Below are 22,746 nucleotides of genomic sequence, written 5' to 3' on the forward strand. Positions count from 1 at the left end.
AAGTAGCCATTGTTACAATCATATAGAGTTCAGATAAGATGTCTGTGTTGCACGAAGCCACACGTTACACAGGACTCATTTGCTATGGGTAAATACAGCAGATCAAGCTACAGCTTCAAGCTGCTCGTCTTAGTTTATTACACACAGAAAAGTCAACTCTTTTCCATTTGATAACCAACATTTTTGGTTCTGAGATATAGGAGTACGGTAGGTTAGCTAACTTTGTAGATTTCAAATTCGATCAGTCTTGGATTTTTGTGCAGGTAAAGTCAAAGTACAGTCAAGGTAAAGTAAAAGCTAAACCAAAGGCATTAGTGTGCTTCACACCAAGTGCTTGTCAGATGGCTGAACAGGGTCCTGAAACCCCCTCCTGTCACACCTTTCTGATGTTGGAATTGGGGACTGCATCCTCCAATCTTTCCAAATCTTTAACTTTCCAAAACTGAAAATCCGACAAGCACCCCTACTCCACACAGGATTTGAACGTCTCTGTCAAGTTCCCTTTTTTCACTCTTCTCACGGCTACTTCTGTTATTTTTGTGTGTACAACCATTTGAATGCCTTTGAGGAGAGGCTGCCCAAAATTGTCTCAGCCCTTTAACTACAAACACTTTTGCATGTAGACATATTTGGGCAACACTTCGTACAAGCTGCTTTGTTTGAAGCACACAGATGCCTTAAGACTGGTCTATTTCTGCTGACCAGTCTCACATATCTTAGGGAAACCAGTAGCTGTCTCCGCCCAGTGGAAATTATCTCAAAATGGAACTTTGGCTCTTGGAACTCAAAATAAGCATGTTTTTCCTAATTCCTGAAAATTTGAAGATACAGGGTTCCTGCCACAGTGTCATTGCCTATTTGTTTGCAATTTCTCACTTGTTGAATGTTTTCTTTTTATTTTTCACCTTTATGATTTTTTTGGCACATGCTCTGCTGCGACAACACAGTCTGTACCACCTTGTTTTGAAAGTTATTTTGTGTGCAGACTGTGAAAACAAATTTCCTCTATAGAGAACAATAAAGACTTAATCTGAATCTGAATCTTATGTGATCTCTTTATTTTTAGTAAAGCCATGTGTCCTCTCCAAATGAACTCATGGTGACTCGGTAAGAGAAACTCGGTCGTAGAGGGTCCTCCATCCACAGCAATGCTTATTAACAGTGGATCAGAACCCCCAAAACACACACACCCTCCCTTCTTCTCCATGCTGACAGGTGGTGTGTTTGTAACAAGTAAACAGGTGTCGCTTTGTGGCTCCGCCAAGAGACAGCAAGCCAAAAAAACCCAACAACAAACAAGCAGCAGTGTCCCTGTCCTGCTAATTACTGTGTTGATCACCTTAGTCTGAAGTTTAGTTAAAATGCCTGGCTGCTGAGCCCAGGCTTTGCAGTTCAAATGCATGTCTCATTTCCCCCTGCGACTATCCTTTCTGCAAACTCTGTCTTCTCATTTCTCAGAGCTGTCTTTCAGAGCAGGCCTTGAAGTTTGAAAGAAGGAAGGTTCGGGGAAATGGGTATCTGTTGTAACTCAAAGAGGTTGTCAGCGGAGTGGGAACAACATGGCCTGCGGCAAATGGCGGACACTGCAGACGACACGTCGGCGAGGCTCCGGAGGGGCTGCTGATGGTGGGAAGTGCTGAAGGGGACGTCCCACGATGTGTTTGTGGATTCAGTGACACTTTTGACGTAACACTCCTTAAAGTCAATACAATCAGCTGGCAGTAATTTGTTTATGTGTGTCGATGAAAATGGCCTCTTCACACTGCAGGGTATGTCTTCGTTCTTGTACAAAGCATTAGTATAAACACTGTAAATCATACGTGAAGAGGGTTGATGAATATGAAAGGAACTTGGCTGACCTCATTAGCCGTAGCAGAAGCAACCACAGAAAAGCCTGAGGAACCATCTTAAAATATTGGGTGGCCAAAGAATATGTACACACAAACTAAGTGTGCCCGAGTAATCTGACTCCCACGAACGGGCTCAGAGATCAAAATAATATACAACAATCTGAGGCACAGCTCATTAATTCTGACCCATACATGCAGGACAAGCAAATGCTGCAACTAATTAATTTGTCCACATCAGTCAAGTATGAAACTGGAAAACCTGCACACTGTCAAAGATGAGCTTTGGGGGACTCTTGTGTGCTGGTTTTCTCAAGACGTCTCTGCCATTTACGATCTCACAACTGCCCTGGGATTGCAGCAAGAAGGAACAGCGTTCCGCTTTTTTAAGGCAAATAGTTAATGTAGAGCTGTTGACACCCAATATTTAGTTCTGTTATTCAGTTTTCTTTAATTTGACCTTTTTTTTATGTCAAAATTGTTTTCAACTCAATTATTTCCACCAGAATTTTGTTGTTAGATCAGAGAGTGAAATGTGATTTAGACCGTCTTTTTGGTAACTTAGACAAAATGCTGTTAATTGCTATATGGGTTAGCCGCTCTTAAAAGAATACTCCCCTGTACACCTGGGATTTAAGTATCAAGTACGTAAGAATGACACACACAAGCATTTTTTTTATCTGACGTCACTACCGGCAGGACAACATAATTTGTCTGTGTTTTATGATGTCACATGCTGTGGTTGAGGTTTGGTTAGGTTTAAGCACTAATATGACCAGGGCAAGTTTAGGGAAACATCACTTAAAATGAGTGTTAAAATGACTACTTTGTTAAGCCTAAGGAACCTTTGTCACAATGGTTACAGTAATGACCACATTAACGACGTGGTTAAGGTTCGGGAACGATCGTAGTCATGGTTAAAAGAACCCACCGTCGACTGGCAGTAGGAAGTGAGAAATGAACGGCAGTCTCCCGTGTAAAGTCAGACATTTTGTATATTTTTGTGTGTCTCTATAATGATGTCACGCTTCTTCCTCCTTTGCTCCCAACAAACAATGGTCTTAATTTCTACTGCCAGTAGACGGCTTTGTCACTTGAACGTAAACTTATTGTTCTTCAGAGTTAGAGGTCATGCAGAGTTGCATTTATTCTACAAATATGATTTCTATGTCAAGTGGGATTTTCTGTCCAAACACGGCATATTCTCCAAAGCTGAAATGAGAACATGATTTTACTTCTGTGGTTTTACTCTTTACATTCAAGGAAAGTGTCCTAGTATTAAACATACAGCTCAAAATAGCTTTTCTACAGTGACTATGCAGACTACTTAAGCACCACTGGGCATCAGAGGAGTATTGTCATTATGTTGATGATTGAGGCCTTGGCCGGTCAGATGCTCCCAAACTGTGCCCTCGACCCTCCAATTGATCACCGTCTCTGGGCTCAGACGGTTCAGGGCCGCAGCAGAACCTGCTGTCTGCTGTTTGCTTAGACTAAAAAGCTGCTAAAAGCTGGGATCAATCGGGCGGGAGAATCAATCAGGATCATCCATGTTTATACGACTCAGGAGGATTACCTCACTGTTACTGGAATGGCCTCGCAGGAATGACTGGCCATTAGAACAGTGGGACTAAACACTGCCCTGCTGTTTACATAAAAGGTAATGTGGGTCCGGCCTCGGCTTTGTGCGCCAGAGACAATTAGGCCCCTATACAGGCCGTAATCCACCGCCGGGCACGAGGTAATCAAATTCAAACACAGCCGGGCCCCCGAAAACAATGAGGGATGGGATTACAATGAATGCATGTGAAGATAGAAAATGAATAAGCTTAACAGTGAACATGTGCTGCAGTGACCAAGATTCCAAGTCTACCGCATCAGATGGATGGTTTTAAAATGCCCTGTATTTTAGCACTTTTGGTTGGTCAATAAGTATAAGCGTGAATTGAAATACTGCAGGTAAGGAATAGGTAGGTGTTCATTATTTTATTTTGTGTGATTCTTATTTTTAGATCTTAATAACTCTGATTAAGCACCTGCACCAGGCAATATCATTTTGCCTATAATTTGTTGTACAAATGATGCAAGTGTTTTTAAACAATGTCAGTCGACTTTACTAAAGCAGCTCCCTTCAACAAACGCTGTAAGAGTCTCAGTAGGAAGTGCTGGCTGGTTAATTCATCGCTCTTTGAAACCTCAGAGATTGAGGTGCTTGGTGGGGCAGTTTAGGCCACTCAGCAGTCATTTCTGGAGCTCGCAGTAGAAAAAAAGTTAAGCTGTTAATCAATCTGAGAAATAAAAGATTGTCTTTTGTCTTACAGAGAAATAACCCAAACGTATGTTACCGGACAAGTTCATACTTCTCAAGATTATCTGAAAACAATACCAGCATTCCTCCTGCCCATACTGGCCTCGAAGAGATCCCCTTCTAGTGCCTCTAGTGATGGGGGACAACATCCACAGTCCTTATGTATTCCAAAGCTTAGTGGAAGCTAGTTTGAGGTTTCAGCAGTACCAGTTAGACAAATCAAGTGTGCATCTTCCAAAGTTAGTCTTTGTAGTTAAGTTACGTTAAGGGTTCAGTATGCTTGAAACGAAATTGGTTTGTGCGGCATGTTGTCGGACTGTGTCTAAAGGCAAATGTGTTTATACCAGTTTGTACCAAATGGCCACACTCAAGGGCGGGGTGAAAAGAAGCTGTCATAAAGAGCTGTGGCAAGCGATAAATAATTCAAACAGGGAAGAGAGGCCACACTTTTGGACAGTCTCTGCTCAGTTGTGCGCATGAAAAGTGATAATCGTGTGAAGAATGAAAAAAGAGCTTGAGAGAGAAGTTCAAATTCTGCCTACTTTCTCAGCTCCCCACACCTGGCCTACGGCTGTGTAAAACATGACAGAACAAGAAGAGAAGAAAGAGAAGGACTGTGTGTTTAAATGAGTGCATAGTGTATTGTTTTAACTATCCATTTTTGCAACAATCCACTATCTGATCATTACAGTGTCTCCTCTGCCACTGTGCACTGCTCAGAATACATCAGGCAGCTTGTCCTGTATGCATGTGGACGTATCAGATGATAAGGTGGACTAAAGCCTATAAATACGGCTGCCTGAGTCTCCCGGTGAGCCAGTGTTTAAAGCACCTGCGCCACCTGATGATCTCTGCTGTCTGAACCCCGCCGTCCTCCCTCCTGTGCTTAACGTTTCGTTATTTCGGTTCATCTCTTCTTCTATGGAAAGAAGCGCCGTCAGAAGAGTCGTGTTTTCATGTATTTTCACGTATGAATTAATCGCGTCCTCGCTCTATTAAAACGATGTCTCCCTGTGCGTAAAATGCCGCGCTTAGTGCGTCCTGGCGCGGACGATTCCTTTGAAAATGTGCGGTGTCAGTCGCGTTTCCTTCACGCCCCGCTGCTGTGGATCGGTGCTGAGCAGGAGTGGCATCTCGGCGACAAAATCTGGATGAAAGAGCGTCCTTTAGAGCTCAGGCATGCATCGAGTAGTGAGATCATTGGCGTTATAAATATCCCCGTGCCAGCAGAACAACTCCAGCTCCTGCAGCCGGGGTAATGCCCAGGAGCGCTGCAAGCGTGTGTGCGCACGGTTTCTGGCGCCCAGACCTCAGGAGCGACACCAAAATGCTAGAAGTGGCCTAGCGAGTGTCTCCTTTTTGGAAGCATGAATGCTCCTCTTTACTTTCTGACCGTCGCTCACTTGATTTGCGCCGCCGCCGGAGCACACCACGTCTCTTTGGAGCGCCAACTTCTGGAGGAGGAGATCAGTTCGGGACGCAGGACTTGCAGGCTCTACTGTAGGGTTGGCATCGGCTTCCATCTCCAGATTCATCCCGACGGCAGAGTCAACGGCAGCCATGAGCCCAACCAGCTGAGTAAGTCATTCACTCCGGTTTCACGGTGCATGGAGCAGCCTTACTACTAAATTATAAACGTCTGACGCGCAGATGAATCCGGTGCGTCCCGCAGAGAATGCGCACTTGGATCTACATTGCTGAATCAGCTCTAATTGATTCCCTTCTGTTTGCAGTTGTACATGTATTAAATGTCATCTCTGGAAGTTCTAACAATAATGATTTACACAGGAAGAGTGTAAGGACCGCGCACCTAAACTTAGGCTGCCCGACCCTGTGAAATATCTGAGCAGCGGACATCTGGTTGACGAGCCTTGTTTGTGTCTCTCCGGGATGTTGGCAGGTAGACTATTTGTGGAAGTAACAGGTGCAGCAGTATGACACCAGGATGTGTTGGATTGCCAGTCAGCACGATTGTCATCACAACAACGCTACTCCATACACTGCAAAAAATATCCACCATAAGAATGAAACTATTATTGTTATTGTCTATTAGTGAATCTTCAAACTGTTTACCTTCAAAACTGGTGAAAATATTGTTTGTTTTGCACGCAAATATAATGATCTGACCTTTAAATGAAATAGGTCACACATAAAGAAATAAAGAGCAATAATACGTTGATATACAAGTACATTATTGTGCTCTGTGGAAATATCCTTTAAGTTGATTTAAAAGAAATACATTTTTTTAGAATTAAAAACTGCACTGAGTTACTTTGCAGTGCAGGTGGCTGATATAAGCAAGATTATAGTGTCCAGACTGATGTGATGTATTTCTGCAGGATCCAGTAATTTAAGAAGCATAGACCTATGGACACTGGATATTCCAGGCTGATACCAATATAGATAATTGAAAGTAGAAAAAATATGTATTGGCTGATTTATTTACACACAACGTAAACAAACATTTTTTAAAAATAGGAATCTAGGTATCTTTGATAAGCTAATATCAGCCCATATACTGTATATTTATCAGTCTACTTCTAGTAAAAAGTGGGGGACATTCAAATATAACTTGTGAATAAGAAAGAGATTGAAGAATGTCAGTGTAGCAAGATCATTTCCTCTTGTATCAAATCCAAATATATCAGTTTTGAGATTTGTGTCAATGTCTTAAAATAAAGCAGACAACTAACATCAAGACTTCACAAGATGTTGAAAAGTATTAACTAAACTAAACTGCTTCATAAACTTAGATGGATATGAACCATGAATAATTCAGCACACACCAGTTTTCAGCTGCATCCAGAACAAGGCTAATTAGGACAATTAGCTTGAGCTTTGGCTGGAAACATTTATTAAAAACCTAAATACAATATTAAATACAGAAGTTTTCAAATGCCAAAGTTTCCACCGCACGGTATGTGAATCTTGTCCCGTGTCATCTTGGCCAGAAGACTAAAGTCATAAATCAAAACTTTCAGTTTTTACTGCATCAGATCTCTCATTGCTCATCCGCCAGCGAAACAGCCGAAGCTCACCGTGAAAGTGCACTTGTGCCTCCATTTCATGGTTCCCTTTAGAAGAGTTGTCAGGTTACATGGATTTCAACATGACAGCCATGTGGTTTTGAATCCTGCATGACAGCGCTGGAGACGAGCAGGAGACTGGGCGTCTTAGATTTGTAATATGAAGATTCTTTTATCACACTGCGTTACATTTCATACCACTGCGTCACAGAATACCTCAGATAGTAGTTAATACACAGTTCATGTTACTGTAGAGACAATATTAATCACTTCTATGTAAGTTTCATTTTATTTTGACTTTTCATTCATTCTGGGATACTTGACTGACCGTGGTGCTGTACAGCAGTCAGATGGATACATCGGGTTGACAATATTGTGTCAATAACAGCATTTTATTAATTGTTAGAGATCTCTGTCTCTCATGTGACCATGACGAGTTCGTCCTTTGAACCAGTGCGTTGTTATCCTGCATGGAAGAACAGCTAACTGACGATTGTCATCAGTCTGGATTTCAGTGGACAGCTTCAAAAGAACACACATTGGCACACTATTCTACTTTTCCTTGCACCCTAACTCACCCTAGAGTTAGGGTGCCAGTGCAGAACATAACTTTACAAGAATTATGTTCATATGCATTTCAGAAAAAATAGGTTTTGGGAGAAAAGTACTTATGCCCAGATTATATTTTTTATCAACATTTAAGATGGATTTTTTTTTCCTTGACTCATCTACAAAATGTTTATTCTGATTGCAACAGCAAAATGTTCATTGTCCATGATTCGGGTAAGCAACCGGGTTAAACCTGGTTTTGGTTAAATGTAAAAACAAAACCAAAAAAAAAACCTCACAGCACTGATTTTATATATGAGACAAGATACAAACTCATTTACATCTCTGATGTAAATGCCAAACACTTTCTACCACTCCATCTCCATAACCACACTTTGCTCAGCAATATATGAACATCACTTAGCTTCTTGCTTAGGCAACAAATGTTGCCAATAAACATAAAAGGCTATTGCAAATTATTTGCATATGAATTACATTTGTAGGAGTAATGGTATTTGTGAATTTCTACCGCTTCTGGCCACTGAGCAGTCTTTCTGAAGCAGCAGGGGTTTAGGGGCCTTGTTCTTCTACACCATACTGGCCAGCCAGTCTGTGGTTCAACCTGGTGACCCTCAGGTGGTGATCCTGCCTCTGTGAACTCCAAACCGCTACCGTTAGTCCCACAAGCAGTGTCAAGTTAACCACTGATAAAGAAAGTTGCTCATTGCCCCGTTAATTTGTACTCACCCAGACATCAGTGATCTCAATGAACATGCTGTAAGATCAAGATAAGTGCCAAAGGTGCAGCTGAACTGGATAACTGAGCTGACACGACAGCAGAGCAGGTCACGTCCAACTCTGTTACCCAGTCTGTGGAATAGCGAAGAGATACAGAAAATAACAAGAGGAGTAAAAATACATTCAGTCATTCATCAATCATCAGAGCATGCTGTTTGTCCATGCAGGTGTCCTGGAGCTCTTTGCGGTTTCTCAGGGGGTCATTGGCATCAAAGGGGTCTACAGTAACAGATTCCTGGCCATGAATAAAAGAGGACGACTCCACGCTACTGTAAGTATCCCACACACTTCACAAACTGCTTCTGTTTGTCACCCTGCACTGTATGTACAGACTGCTGACTGTGCAGGATCACTACATGTTGTTTTGAAGTGTTGATTGCAGTGTTGTTGCCTAATCATACAGCTGAAATGGCTCTTAAAAGGTTAATCAGCTATGATGGGTTTGAATTTGTAAAAGTGATGGCATCTTGCTAATGTTTACACTCTAACAGATAAATGAATGCTGGAGATCTATTTAAAGCTACACTAATTGATTGTTTGGCCATTTGGGGCCAGATGAACTCCACAAAAATCTATCAGACACACATCCTGACACATTACCACCTTGTTGGTAAGATGTTATTACTAAAAAGTTAGCAAACAGTTGCCAATTTCCACATCCGGCAGACAAAGGAACATTATCATCCCCCTGGAGTCGTGTTTGTGTCCTTGTGATCAGTGTAAGTTCAATATTCACTCTCCGGTTTGGTCTCCACAAACTCGTAAGAAAAACATTTGGCTCTTTAGCTGCTAAATTCTCCACTATGTTCACCTGCTAGCAATTCAGGGACTGAACCAAGCAGTAAATATGCTGTAAAACCAAAACAATGAGCTAAAAGAGGCTAAAAGCTCCATAGAGTCCGATATTTTTTTTCATAAACGTTCTTTAGAGTGTTCACATCTCTGAACTGTCTTTTCTTGGTGGAATGAACATACAAATGGTTGATAAAGGGCGGACTCTCTTGGACAGTCTCTCCGTGAAGGCATCCATGGTGTTGCACTTGGTTGTACATATGAAAAGTGACAGAGGTAGTTGTGTGAAGAGTAAAAAAAGCTTCACAGATAAGTTCAAATCATGTGTCAGTTTCGGAAAGCCCTCCAATTCTAACATCAGTCAGTGAGTTTTATATTGTTTACATCGGATTTTGATCAAACATTTCTTGTGTTCTGAGCAGATTTCCTGCCAGTGTCTACACCTGGTACCAGAATTTAATTTGGCCAAATACTGCACATCTGATTTGCTGCACATATGATGCTCCTCTCTGCTGCAGTCCAACCTATTTTGGACATATGAAATGGGTGTATTTCTCCATAAAAACCTTGCCTAGAGCAGCTATATTTGTTTTATTAGTTTGCGCAGCTTTGCATCCGTGCATCTGTGCTGCATAACAAAATCCCCAAATCTGACATCAGCATGTCATGGCATACTGCTGTAATCTTTAGCCACAGTTTCGAAGACTTTCAAATCCCCCCAAACACACAGTAAGCCCAAATCTGCCCACAGCAGCTTGGCCTCGCTACCATAAGCAGGCAGGCCGGCCAGCCAGCAGCCAACCACACTGACGAGTCATCTGTGGGAGCCTTGGCAGGCGTATTGATAGAAGCGGCTCCCTATTAGCATGTGTTAATGGGAAGAGCAGATTATGTCCTGTCTGGGACGGCTGATAATATACAGAGGAGTGAGCCACAAAGTCAAGATCAATATGTTGAGTCAGCCAGGCAAGCAACAATCGGAGAGCCGGATAGTCTGTGAGCTGCTGTGGGTATGAATGCTGAGGAACGGCGATTTATGCCCCTTCAGCTCCCGGTATTGTTTCATGAAACCCTGTCAGTGGGGAGTAATGTGGCGTCTTTCCTCAAAGTGCATTCTCAGCCTCAGCTTCCTAGAATCTACTAATGCGACTGTGAGCCATCCAACAGCAGATACATATTCAGTTGTCATTTTAAATTTCTCGGGGTCAAAGCACGTCCCAAACAAGATTTAAATATAAACCAAAACTGGGGATAAAACAATACGACAAAGCAAAACAACACACTGCAGGGTATTGCCGCAACATCATTTTTGTTCTGCTGGAAATTTGTCATGTACATAGCCACAGTCTGACTCAGTGGGATTTTCTTTCTTGTGGTCCAACGTGTCTGAAATCCGGTCTCATCTGCCCCTTCATCTCCCATTCCAAACTGTCGAAATGTCAGAAATGAAAGTCCAACTTTCCACATCCACTCCTTCTGCACCAACTCAAAGGCTGATCGTCTGTTTGTGGCAGGTTTTGTTGTGTCTGCATGACTCCCTCAATCAACACAATCGGGCTGAAGTCGATGCCCTTAGAGCAGAGCTGTTCGCAGGTTCCAGCATTAAGGGATGGGAGGCTTTAATTAATATTCTTTATATTAATAAAGATGAGCCCTTCAGTCAAGGACAGAAAATACATTTGCTGAAACGCTTCCATTTGCTTAATAACTCAGTACTTATCCTCATGATCACAGAGCAGGTTTAATTACAAATCAACACTACTGGAGCGGCCTTGCTCAAGGGCACGTCAGCATGCCGATTCTTCCTCACAGCTCAAGGGCAGTCTACCTTGTTTTGTCATGTGATGTCAAGCAGGGTAGCCAGGGAATACGAGGAATACAAGGGTTTGGACCCACACACAGGCACAGAGACAGAGCTGGTAAAGTACAATGATTTATTTGGGGGGAAAAAAGCAGTAGACCTACCAAGTGATCAGGCAGGTGAGTGTCAAAACCAAAAGCTGTCCAATGCAGGTAAACAAATCCAAAGGGCAGGCAGAAAATCCAGAGTTCAATGAAACAAGAAGAAAGTCCAAAAACACTAGGAACACTGGAGGAAGGGCTGGAACGCTTGATACAGAGGACGAAGACAAACTGGCACAGAACAAAGGAGGAACACGGACGTAAATACACACAGGAGAGGGGAGACAACGAGACACAGGTGAAACTGATCAGGGCAGGAAGTAAAACTCTTTCCAAAATATACAGAAGATAACACAACTAAACCCCAAAACCACAAGATGTTTTCTGTGTTGAATTATCTTTGGTTTGGGATTGCTGTGATTTTCAGTGTCAGTTGCTTCAGTGGCAGGAATAATCTAGTTGATTGAGTTAAATGTCAGTGGTCAGGTATCAAAAAAAGAAACCACACCTCCCCATGATGCTTCATGGGTAACCTGAGATGAATGGGCTGAAATCAACACAGACTGCACCAAGTTTCACTGGGGTTGTCTCATTTTTCTTCAAACAAAAATTTTTGCCCCTCAGAAATCTGAATATTTTTTATAATCGCATAAAAATTTCACACATAGTGGCTTTAACATAGGTGACCCTCCAAGGTCAGAGTAGTTTTACGAGTCTTTAGCTCCCTAACTTGGCTAGTTAACAGGCCTGCAAGCTTAATAATATCATGTATACAGTTGTCATAATTGAAATGTAATAAATAGTAATGACTTTGTCAGTGCCAATCAAGCAGTTTACCAAAACCTTTGATCCACACCAAGACATTTTGACAACTAATCACCCCATTACAATTCATTCTTAATGACTTTGGGCACCCCCTGTCTTTCGCAATAGCACAACCATCAGATCAAAATTTCTGCTTGACACGTTAACACTTTAGCCTATGAGAAGTTAATTGAAAATGAATGCCCAGCAATTAATGATAATTGCTGTTGATATTCATTTTCCCCAGAGGATGAATCATAATGTTTTGATGACCTGTTGACCCTTTCCCTTTATCACCACCATCAGGTCAAATGTCCACAAGAAATCAAATCAGAGATATCAAACTAATGGGCTGAAATTTACTGAGCACATTCATGGTCCCCACAGGATGAACCCCCCCCTCCACTAGCACCATCTTCAGGACAAATTCTTCATTATATGGCCCATTACTGTAAATGCAGTAAGTATAACAAATTGTCAGTGTGTTGAGCAGGAAAGTTAATTCCTTACCTTGGCTGACAGTAGTTAAAATTCAGACTATTACAAAAAAGGTTTACTTGCTGGCTGTATTTCTGTGGAACTTTCAACCGCATCTCGCGGCCTTTCTTGGTGGATGGAGTTTGCTCCATGACCACTTACTCCATTCACTGAGGAAGACTGGTTGAAAGCTCGGCATAAAGTTTGCAAGTGGACGCTGAGTTAAGATTGCTAAAAAATGTCAGTTTGTTATTTGTGCCATATAAGACTTTGCAGCCTCTAAAAGCTGATAGCAGGCCTTTAGGCTTAAAATTTATTATATAAATTGCAGTTTTATATGAAGTAAATTTTAGTTTGATGTTTTAATCATAGTTTTTTTCAGTACAGCTCTACTACTTACTGTAGATACCTTGCACTCTGTGAGACTGGTACTCTGGCTCCAACCGTTGCAGTTGGGGCTTATTTTTGCCTCCGGAGCAGCTCTGCCTCAGAGAAATATTTGTATAACTAAAACTCCAATCTGTGGCTACAGCTGCACTGTGCTATTTAACCGCCTTGATGATTTGGGGTGGATGTAAACCTCGGGGGCCACAGACAGGCTTGGGCCTCACGTCTGGGTGTCAGGTGACACCCTGAACCTTATCTTGTTGCATCGTCTGTCATATTTAATATTTAGATGTTTTCACAGTGACAATTTATTGGCTAAATAACATGCAAGGAGACAGATGCACATTGCTCTACATGACCTACTCAGCAAGCCATCACAAACACTTTTTAAAGGTGAAAGGGTCACCTGCATTTGTTGAACAAACGTATTGTGTGTGTGTGTGTGTTTCATGTTCTTATATCCCGTTGGGGACTTTAACCTGAATGCACACTAACCCATGGGGACTTGTGTCCCCGTGGAGACAAAAATTGAGGTCCCAATCGGTAGAGACTGCTTTTTGAGGATTAAGACTTGGTTTTAGGGTACAGGTTACAATTAGGTTAAGGTTAGGGTTAAGGTTAGGCATTTAGTTGTGCTGGTTATGGTTAGAGTAAGGGGCTAGGGAAAGCATTATGTCAATGACTGTCCCCCACGGGGATAGTGAAACAAACGTGTGTGTGTGTGGGTGTGTGTGTGCTATAAAATGAAATCAGAAAATGCTGATATAACATTTTATTAGTGAAACCACCTGAACGTACTTGTGTTTTTGATGTCTGTCATTTTTTGAGATATGTCTCAGCTACAGTTTCTTTTACATCTGATGCATTTATACTGAAGACACAAACACTTCATCACAAGCCCAGTTCCTTAAGTTAGTGTGCATAAGAGTAGTTATAATATGGTCCTAGCAGGTTTTACCATTGACATTCTTGGTTTTGAGTGGCAATTCAACAAATATTGATGGATTGCCATGAAACTTTGGGCAGGCATTCATGGAGAGGATGAATCCTACTGACTTTGGCGATGCCCTGACTTGTCATCTAGTGCCACCATCAGGTCAAAAGTTAATTTGTGTGTATGACCAAATACCTGCAAAATTAGTGACATTCCCATCAGTGTCAGCTGTACTAATCAAATGTGAGGATGCACATTTATATACACTAAACTTGCTGTATTAGTAGTCAAGCCGGGGGAACCAGGTAAACAGGAGTAGGACCCAAAATGCAGACATCGGAGGCAGAGGGATGTAGTTCAGTGATTTAGTAGAAACAAAACGGCTTACATGGATTGTCAGGAAGGCAGAGAGTAAAACCAGGACAGGCAGTCCAAAGCACTGGCAACTAATCCGAAAAGGAGCAGTCAGACAATCCCAAGTCCAAAGAAACAAACAATAATTCCAAATCCAGAAAAGCAGTCCAATAATACAGAGCCCAAATACAGGAAACAAAGGCTGGGACGGGAAGACAAAGATAATCTGACAAAGAACAAAGGAAGCACATAGACTTAAATACACTCAGGTGAGGGGAGTTAACGAGACACAGGTAAAAATAATCAGGGTGGAGCAAACAATGAAACTGGCGGGAAAGGCAACCAAAGACAGGAAGCAAAACTACCAGACACATAAAGGAGGGAGAGTCTTTCAAAATAAAACAGGAAATAACATACATAAATCCTCAAACCATGACAAAACTAACGTTGTGAGAATGGTAAACATTATCTACTAAACATTAGCATTGTCATTGTGAGCATGTTAGCATACTGACATTAGCATTTAGCTCAAAGCACAGCTGTGCCTAAATACAGCCTCACAGAGTGTCTAGCATGGCTGTAGACTCTTTGTCTTCTTCTTTCATTGTTGTGTTGTGTTGTTTTGTTTCATCTCAACATAAGAAGCATCAGAGAATATTTTCTTGGAAAGAGTGTTTAGAAAAACATTCATTTTCAAGTTCACAACAGGCATTTTTCAGTTGTGTCGTAGCTTAAGAGTCTCATGTTGGAGTGTTAAGTGTTTTTCATCCAGTTAGTTACAAACCGTCCCTAAAGTTTGTGCATATCAGGATAGAGTGTAGAGTGTAGTCCTAGTTTAGTTTGTAGTCGCTGATTTTAGTTGAATTGGAATTAACAAAGTACTCTATCCATCTATCTGTAGTAGGGGTAAGAATAAAAAAGACACATTTGTGAAGAAATATTATTTTACAGTAACTTTCCACCTCTGCCCTTGATACAGCTAACCCCGAGGATCATGGGAAAGGTCCCTTTAAAAGAGTGTGACCAATCCAGCAGGGCAAGAGCCAGGTTAAACAGCTGTACAAGCATTATGATTTTAACAATAAGATCTCTGGAATCTGGCTGCAGCCATTAAATCCTATGAAACACAGCAGGGGCCAAAGCTCCTTCCTAGTATGCCTGTTTGTGTGTGTGTGCATGTGTGCATACATGCCTGTGTGTGTGAGTATATTCATACATGCTCAAATGGATTTGTTTCCAGATGTGTAATTCCCTGACTGGTACCAGAGCTGGTATGTGGCTCAAATGTAGCGTTCTGTTAAATCATTGCAATCCACCCATAGCAGTGACTCGGGAGGTCTGTACAGTTTTCTAATCATTTTTAAAAACAACAGCCAAAAGGAACAGTCGGTCACTTTGAATAACTTTAAGGTTTGTACTATTCTGCCGCGGCCGCAGCACACTCTCTTGTGACTGGCATGTTTACCAAACGTTGTAATGGCATCATTTTCTGCTATGCTTCACTCTTCAGCAAAGCAGAACAGTTTGTTTTAATTCAGAATGGCAGGAGGTTATACAAGGAAGTCACACTGCAGCAAGAAAGCAGGCATCCCTGGGTACATGTCAGAGTTTCCCAGCCGAGATATTTTTAGGCACAAAACTGGAACATTCAATGAATATCTGCATCTCCGTTTCTGAAAGTAGTAGTAGTACATTGTCCTGAACATTTTAGTAGACGACGTTTGGTTTGGTACACAATATATTTCATCTTGGTAGGTTTGGTTCAACCTATGACCCAAAAAATTTCAGTCTAATACAGTCTAATTACAGTTTAGGTCTACTTGTGGAACATATATTCAGAAGTACGTGTTCCACCTAGAACTCGCACTTATTTGGCATTATTTCGGTTGTTGTCTGTAAACCAATATATGATGGTTATGTTGGACCAGCAGTAGTGTGGGGAGTATTTGGATCCTTCAGATTATTATTACTGATGCATTAATGTATAAGCAGCATTTTAATCCACCAATGCAATAATCCTGCTGATTAGTCCATTGCTGTTGTAACAAACATGATGAGAAAAAAACAGCCTGTGTGTCTTCATTTAGACATTTTTCCTGGTTAATGCACAGGCCATAATGAGTTTTTGACCAGTACAAAGGAGGCTCTGCGGCTGTCAGTCAAAGCATCTCTGTGATAAGGAAAGTCATTTAGATGACTTTGAAACCCACCCCCAAGATGAAAGCGAAATTTTCTGTTATTTTGGAACGGTCTCAGCTTTACAGCAGCTAACCCAATCAGATCCCAATCAGACGATATTATGTTGAACAGCAATTGGGCCGTGCAGTAAGCTATTACAGGTTGAGATAATAGAGTGTTTGATGTTTTCCCACTTTGAATTCTGCTGTAATTATGGTGTTACAAAAATGATTCAGCTCTGTATCATTAAAAATTCAAGAAGTTTTGGACGTGTTTTTCCCTTGAATTTTGGTCATTACATACAGTAATAGGTCTAACATCAGCCTCGCTTTCCATCTCTATTTGTAGCCGTCCCTAATCAGCTATTGTGTGAGAAAACACAATTTGGCTGTTCTGCATAATTTTCTATTCAATTCAAATGATTTTTTTTTTATCTGTTACATAGTGAAACAAAGGGCAAACTTATGCAGATGTGCTACAGCTCGCTACAACTTTGAAAGGAGATTTTGGCACACAGACTTGTACACTTGTACAGTATAATATGAATCACCTGTATTAATTGTTATTTTAAAGAGAAACAAATGGCATACCTTAGATGACAAGGTGTGTCCCCTGCTCTTTTTTCAGAAGAAGGAAACACATCTCACACTAAGGACAGTTTACATAGAAGATCACAAAAAGTTTCTCACAGTAGCAGTATATATGTATGAGTATGTGTATGCCCTTGTGTCAGATCAGTATTAACAAGGAAATAAAATGGCATCGGTGGGAGAATCTGGCAGAGGTCAGCTTCCAGATGCTTGTTGGTGGGGGCTTTCTTGTAAAGGAATAAGAGCCATTACTTTTTCTTTCCCCGACTTTAAGACAATTATCTTAGCAGCAGTTAACAAGAGAAACACAGGGTTAGGTTACATGGTAGCATGCAAACAGAGTTCCCACATGTTCTGCAGCTGAGTCTTGTTTACATGTGGACAGATCCAGTATCATGAACTCAGAAATGGAACATGTGGAACAATTTACAAATTTGGCAGATTTAAAGATTTGTTAATTAAAAATGAATCACAAATAGTATCATTAACTGATGAACAAATGAACTATAGTTTTCCATTCAAAGTTCCAATAGATTAAAACCAAGAGAAAAAGGCAAGAGGTAACACCTGTTAATATCTTATATTTCCCTTCTTTTGTAGGAATGGTTCACAGACGACTGTAAGTTCAGGGAACGTTTCCAGGAGAACAGCTACAACACTTATGCCTCAGTAATCCACAGGAACCACAGGACTGGTCGCGAGTGGTACGTGGCAATCAATAAGAGAGGGAAAGCTAAAATGGGCTCCAGCCCGCGGGTCAAATCCCAGCATGTCTCCACCCACTTCTTGCCCAGGGTCAGCCTGCACGACAAGAGTGAGCGAGGCTTCACCATCACAGACAGGAGCAAAGAGAGGAGGAAAGCCCCGCCGCCACCACCTCCCAAACCTCCTGTGGCGAAGGCTAACATCCATGCAGGAACAGCACCGAGACGTACGCAAGTGAAGTACTGGCCCAAGTACCGGTTTGGATAGATGTCATAGGGTTTGGCTCTATCTGGGGGATACAAGGTTCATAGACGATGGACATAAAAGTAATGGGTGTGCCCAAAAAACTGACAATGGTCATTTATCACATTCAAAGCATTCCGGGTATCTATGAAGTGTGGGAAAAACCTCAAAGGGCTGCCAGGTACAACTACTGAGCTTTTCTTTGTTGAAACTATGATCATAGTTGGGAGTTGCCTTTTCACTTGAGTTGATGATGTTTTATGTTATCATTTGTGTACATGGTGAACTTGCCCTATTGACATTTGAAAAAATGTCGTTTAAAAGCAGATGCTGTTAAAGCTGAAATCCATAACTTTCTGTATATTCTTGGTGAGACATACTGGAAATGATTTTTGAATTATACATTGAAGACAGAAAAGTCATCCACGTTGTTCTGCTATCTTGCTAGCTGAATGAAAATGTCCTCAACTGACCATGTGGGGTCCTCCGTCATTTCCAAATTGGAAAGGGACTGTACAAAAAATATTATGGGGTAAGTGCAGACTAGAAAAGGGGTATGTATTTTTTTTACTGTAAGTTTTTTCTCACCCCAGAGTTATATTTTATTTCCACAATTTCTTGTGATATATATATTTTTCAAAATTGAAATAGGTGGAACAAAAAGATTGCCATGGGTCATAAATGTGCATTTTGCCACAAGCAGAAGACAACAATCATGTCTTTTTATCAGGGCTTTATTTTCCTCAGAATAATCAACCATTAGCCAACAGTGGCTCCCACCTTCATTTAAAGTAGATCTCAGTAGAGATATTAGGGGGGAGCGCTTTGAAATTTTTATTCTAACTCAAGGAGAGGTTCCGAAGACGATATTAATATTGCTGGGGATGCCTTTGTGTTTTTAAAAAGTGAAAACATTTTTGTACAGTCCCTAAAGTGGTGAAACTATGAACCAAAGTAGAATGGGATGACACAGATTTGTAAAATGGATTTCAGAGTTATGTCGTGTGTGACTTTTTTTCATAGCACAAGAAAGTGAAAGTGAAAAGTAAAATTAAAAGGAAGACAATTATTTAAAATTTTAAAATACGTATAAAATGAGGAGGGAAGCACAAAACATTATTGTAAAATTGTACAATTTGAATGCCATTGTCAGCCAGAAAAGTAAAGCAAGCAAGTCGCTACTCAGATCATGCAGATGACAAAACGTGATAGTTACGTTATGGATTTCAGCTTTAAACACTGAAAAATAATTACATCACAAATATGTATGCTCTCCCTGTTAGTTAAATGATAAATAATGTGATACATCTGACTCCAAGGCATATTTTTTTGCCACTTTTGAGAAATGAAAAGCTTTCTCAAACCGGCTTGGAAAATGCTTCAAACATGTCTCCTGCCTAAACATACACACCGACCAACTGTCCCCTTTCCTAACACCAGATTTGTGATAATCAACATGAAAACGAGGACTGGCTCTCTGGAGACTCCCCCCTCTTCCTGGACAGCTGTGAGGGATCAAGGAGAAAACTGTCCATCAAAACTATCATCTTAGCAACCGGCTGTCCCCCAAAAAATCCAGAGTCATGACCTCATGGCATTCCACCCAGGAGGAGCATGCAACGCCATCACCGCAGGGATAAAGATGCCGAGAAAGAGTGGTCACTTGTTTTGGGGAAGGTTGAAGCTGTAGGTGTATCAGATGGCAAACAGCCGTGGAATGGCCATGTAGACATCTCTGGGGAGGAAGGCAGGGTTTGGCTGCAAAATACATAGCCTAAGAGCCCGAGTTATAAATTAAATGCTGTCTTTAATTTAATTGTTTGAATTACTTGAGCTTGGGGTACGTTTTGCAGAAGCGTTCAAAGAAATTCAGTTGGACTATTTCTCAAACTACTTTGATCATCACTGACCACTGTGAACCTGTGTATTAACCTATGGGAAAATGTTCCAAGTGCAAAATGAACCCAACAGGTGCCGATAAAGCATTGAGTTTTCGTGTCGGGTTCGGGCCGTATCGTTGCGTAAAGCTACATGCTTGGACTGGATTCAGGTCTGGTCATTTTCTTGTCGTCATTTATTAAGATGTTTCTGTCTTTCTCTGACTGTGTTAATAATCTGCTCCCATGTGTGCCATGTGTTGCAAGTAGATATGCAATGCCCAGTGGTAAGAGGCAAGAGTGCATCAAATGTGCTGCATTAGCCTGGTGGGCTAACTGTCAGTAATGGATGAAATAAAGCAAAAATATAGCTTCGGGTCTCAGGCTTGGTCTCAAATTTGGCAGTGCAGTCATTGTCATTTGGGTCGGGTCTTAAAGATGCGGGTATGACCCGGGTTTGGGTCTCAGTTTTGAGCCTGTGCAGAACTCTACTTAGTGCACAAACATCCATCAAGGATGCGTTATAATCCACATGTGTTGTTATAATAGAAAATGTTAGAAAATTGTTAATCTGAATCTTTACCCACATCTGCAAACAAAGACACAAAATGACTAACAATCATGGGAGTCAAGTATGAGTTCATAAGAAAATCTACCTATCTTGCAAGACTAAAAATGCCTTGAAAAGACTTCTAGATCTACACCAAAAATAAATCTCTTGTTCCTCAGACGGTGGTCTAACTTTCCAGCAAATGTTATTAAAATCTATTAAGACCTGGAGAGATACCCTGCAATGTAACAAGCAAACAAGTTGAAAACAAAACCTTGCTGGTGAAGATTACAACAAAAGACCGCCATCGTATAGGGCAGCGTTTCCCAAACCTCTCCTGGAGTACTCCTTGTGCCGCATGTTTTACATCTCTCTACTCCAGGAGAGGTTTGGGAAATGCTGACACAGGGGAAGACAAAATATCTAAAAGGAGTAAAATGCTTCTATTATAAAGTTATATATATATAAGTATATATATATATATGTATACTGTGGCCAAGTGTTTCTGTCCAGGCAAAGTGAAAAGCTACACGCTCTGGGGCACTTAGAAACTAGATATCTTGATGCTGTTTTTTAATCATCTTCTGTGCCGACATCATGTTTATGGTCCTCATACACATCCCAAAGAAATATTTTTTGTACCAGAAATTTTTTTATGAAAACTTATGTATGAAGAAGAGTTTTTATGTTACATGACTATTAAAAATGAATATATCAGTGGATATTCGTATATGTATTATCATTATTATTAAATGCAGCAAGCGGTTATACTCTTATGATGCCAAATCTGCTTACTTGAGTAGATTCTGCTCTCTGGTGTATTTATATGTTGGATGAGTTTTAAGAGGCTAGGCTCAGAGGTATTGTACATCTCACTGAAATCCTAAAGAAGAGGAATCGGTCACAGAAAGAGTCCAGGATCACAGTGGCCGACTAATGAAAGACAGGTGTGTGTGTGTGTGTGTGTGTGTGTGTGTGTGTGTGTGTGTGTGTGTGTGTGCTGACAGGACTGTGTTGGCTGATGTTCTCCAAATCCTCTGAGGTCATGACAGTTTTTACTTTAGTCTAAAACAGGCCCGAGCGCTGATTACTTTCCAACATTCTCCATCTTCTTTATGATATGAGCATGAGTAGGATTCATCCTTCCCTGACACTAATGTTTTACCATTTAGCCTCATTAACATTTTGTGTCACTATGTCACAAAAAGAGAATTTTTATTTTATCTTCTCTTCCATGAGGAGGTCAGAGGTCACTTCCCATACTGGGGGCTAAGCCAGAATATCTTGGCCTCTGCTGCATCAATTTTGATTATGTTTTTATTTTTTTTATCTGTCTTTGGCAAGTCCCCCAACTTTATGGAAGTGAATATAAAATCACTTGTATTATGGCTGTGATTGCTATCCCTCTTTTTTTTAAATAAAATGCTATAAGTGCTGTCTACATTTGGATTGTAAGAGCACTATGAGCATATTCGGTGCATTGCAACAGCACAAAATGTGGCCAAAATAGTTTAATAAAACGAGAAAATATGGCCAAAACAACTGCTTCAACAACATTTCAAAAACTGTGTATGTACAGCTGTGAAACAAGTTTATATTTGGTATTTAAAATGATATTTTAATGTATACAGGCGTGGTTGACTGAGGATGCATGTTTGTTTTTAGCACTATCGTGGCTCCACAGTCACACAATTATAATTATTATGCTTACATATATACTTTCTGTTGCCCCTTGAGTCACTCCACTAACGCTTACTTGTTCAAGAACACCATGGCAATAAAAGAAGAGGAATGTTTCTAATTTATTTTGACCAATTAGATTGCCTCAGAATTAGACGTTAGAGTAACTAGCCCCAAAAAGAATTATTGATTGGCTCGAGAGAGAGGCCCAATCAACAGGGGGCCAGCACCACAGCAACTCCTCCAGGGCCTTGAATCCACAGAGGAGTAATTACTTCCTGAGAAGTTATACATCTTAGAATCACATCCTCCATTACACATGATTTCTTGTTTCCCGGGGAACCTGCGTTGACTCAGCCGTGTCTTCTGTTGTGGCTTTTTTGTCAAAATAGTCATCTAAATCTTCTAAAATTACCAAAACGTATGTATATTTAGATTCTGTGTGAAACAGTGAACCTGATCTCTGATGTTAAACTAATCCAGTCGAATGAATGTTTTATCCACTCCTCCCCCTGCTCACCGACTGCTGTGTTTATGCTTAACAACGCTCCACTCGCAGGAGCTAATTAGATGAGGTATTATGTTTTGCTGCGGCATGAGAGGCAGATTTACATTACATTTCAGCTGGAATTCTAATCCAGACTGCTTAACTATGAGAAAAACAGGAGCAGTAGCCAATAATATTCCAGTCATCTCAGAGGCATTACGTATTTGTTATGTATATTACAAATATGCTATAGTCAAA

The 22,746-nt window shown here is 40.9% G+C and overlaps 1 protein-coding gene across 2 annotated transcripts; it reads left to right on the forward strand.

Annotated features, from left to right (window-relative positions):
* Positions 1-3,824: 3,824 nt before the first annotated feature.
* Positions 3,825-21,042, forward strand: fgf5 (fibroblast growth factor 5). Of its 2 annotated transcripts, XR_006378117.1 has the most exons (4): positions 3,825-5,733; positions 8,696-8,799; positions 17,547-18,075; positions 19,335-21,042. XR_006378117.1 is itself a non-coding variant. In XM_044197344.1 (3 exons), the coding sequence occupies exons 1-3, from the start codon at positions 5,523-5,525 to the stop codon at positions 17,916-17,918; spliced, it is 687 nt and encodes a 228-aa protein (XP_044053279.1). In that variant the 5' UTR covers positions 3,825-5,522; the 3' UTR covers positions 17,919-21,042. The 2 variants fall into 2 exon arrangements, 1 of the variants encoding a protein (XP_044053279.1); XM_044197344.1 differs by having other exon boundaries at positions 17,547-21,042.
* Positions 21,043-22,746: the final 1,704 nt, after the last annotated feature.

This window comes from Siniperca chuatsi, linkage group LG5 (genome assembly GCF_020085105.1).
Source record: "Siniperca chuatsi isolate FFG_IHB_CAS linkage group LG5, ASM2008510v1, whole genome shotgun sequence".
Classification (NCBI taxonomy): domain Eukaryota; kingdom Metazoa; phylum Chordata; class Actinopteri; order Centrarchiformes; family Sinipercidae; genus Siniperca; species Siniperca chuatsi.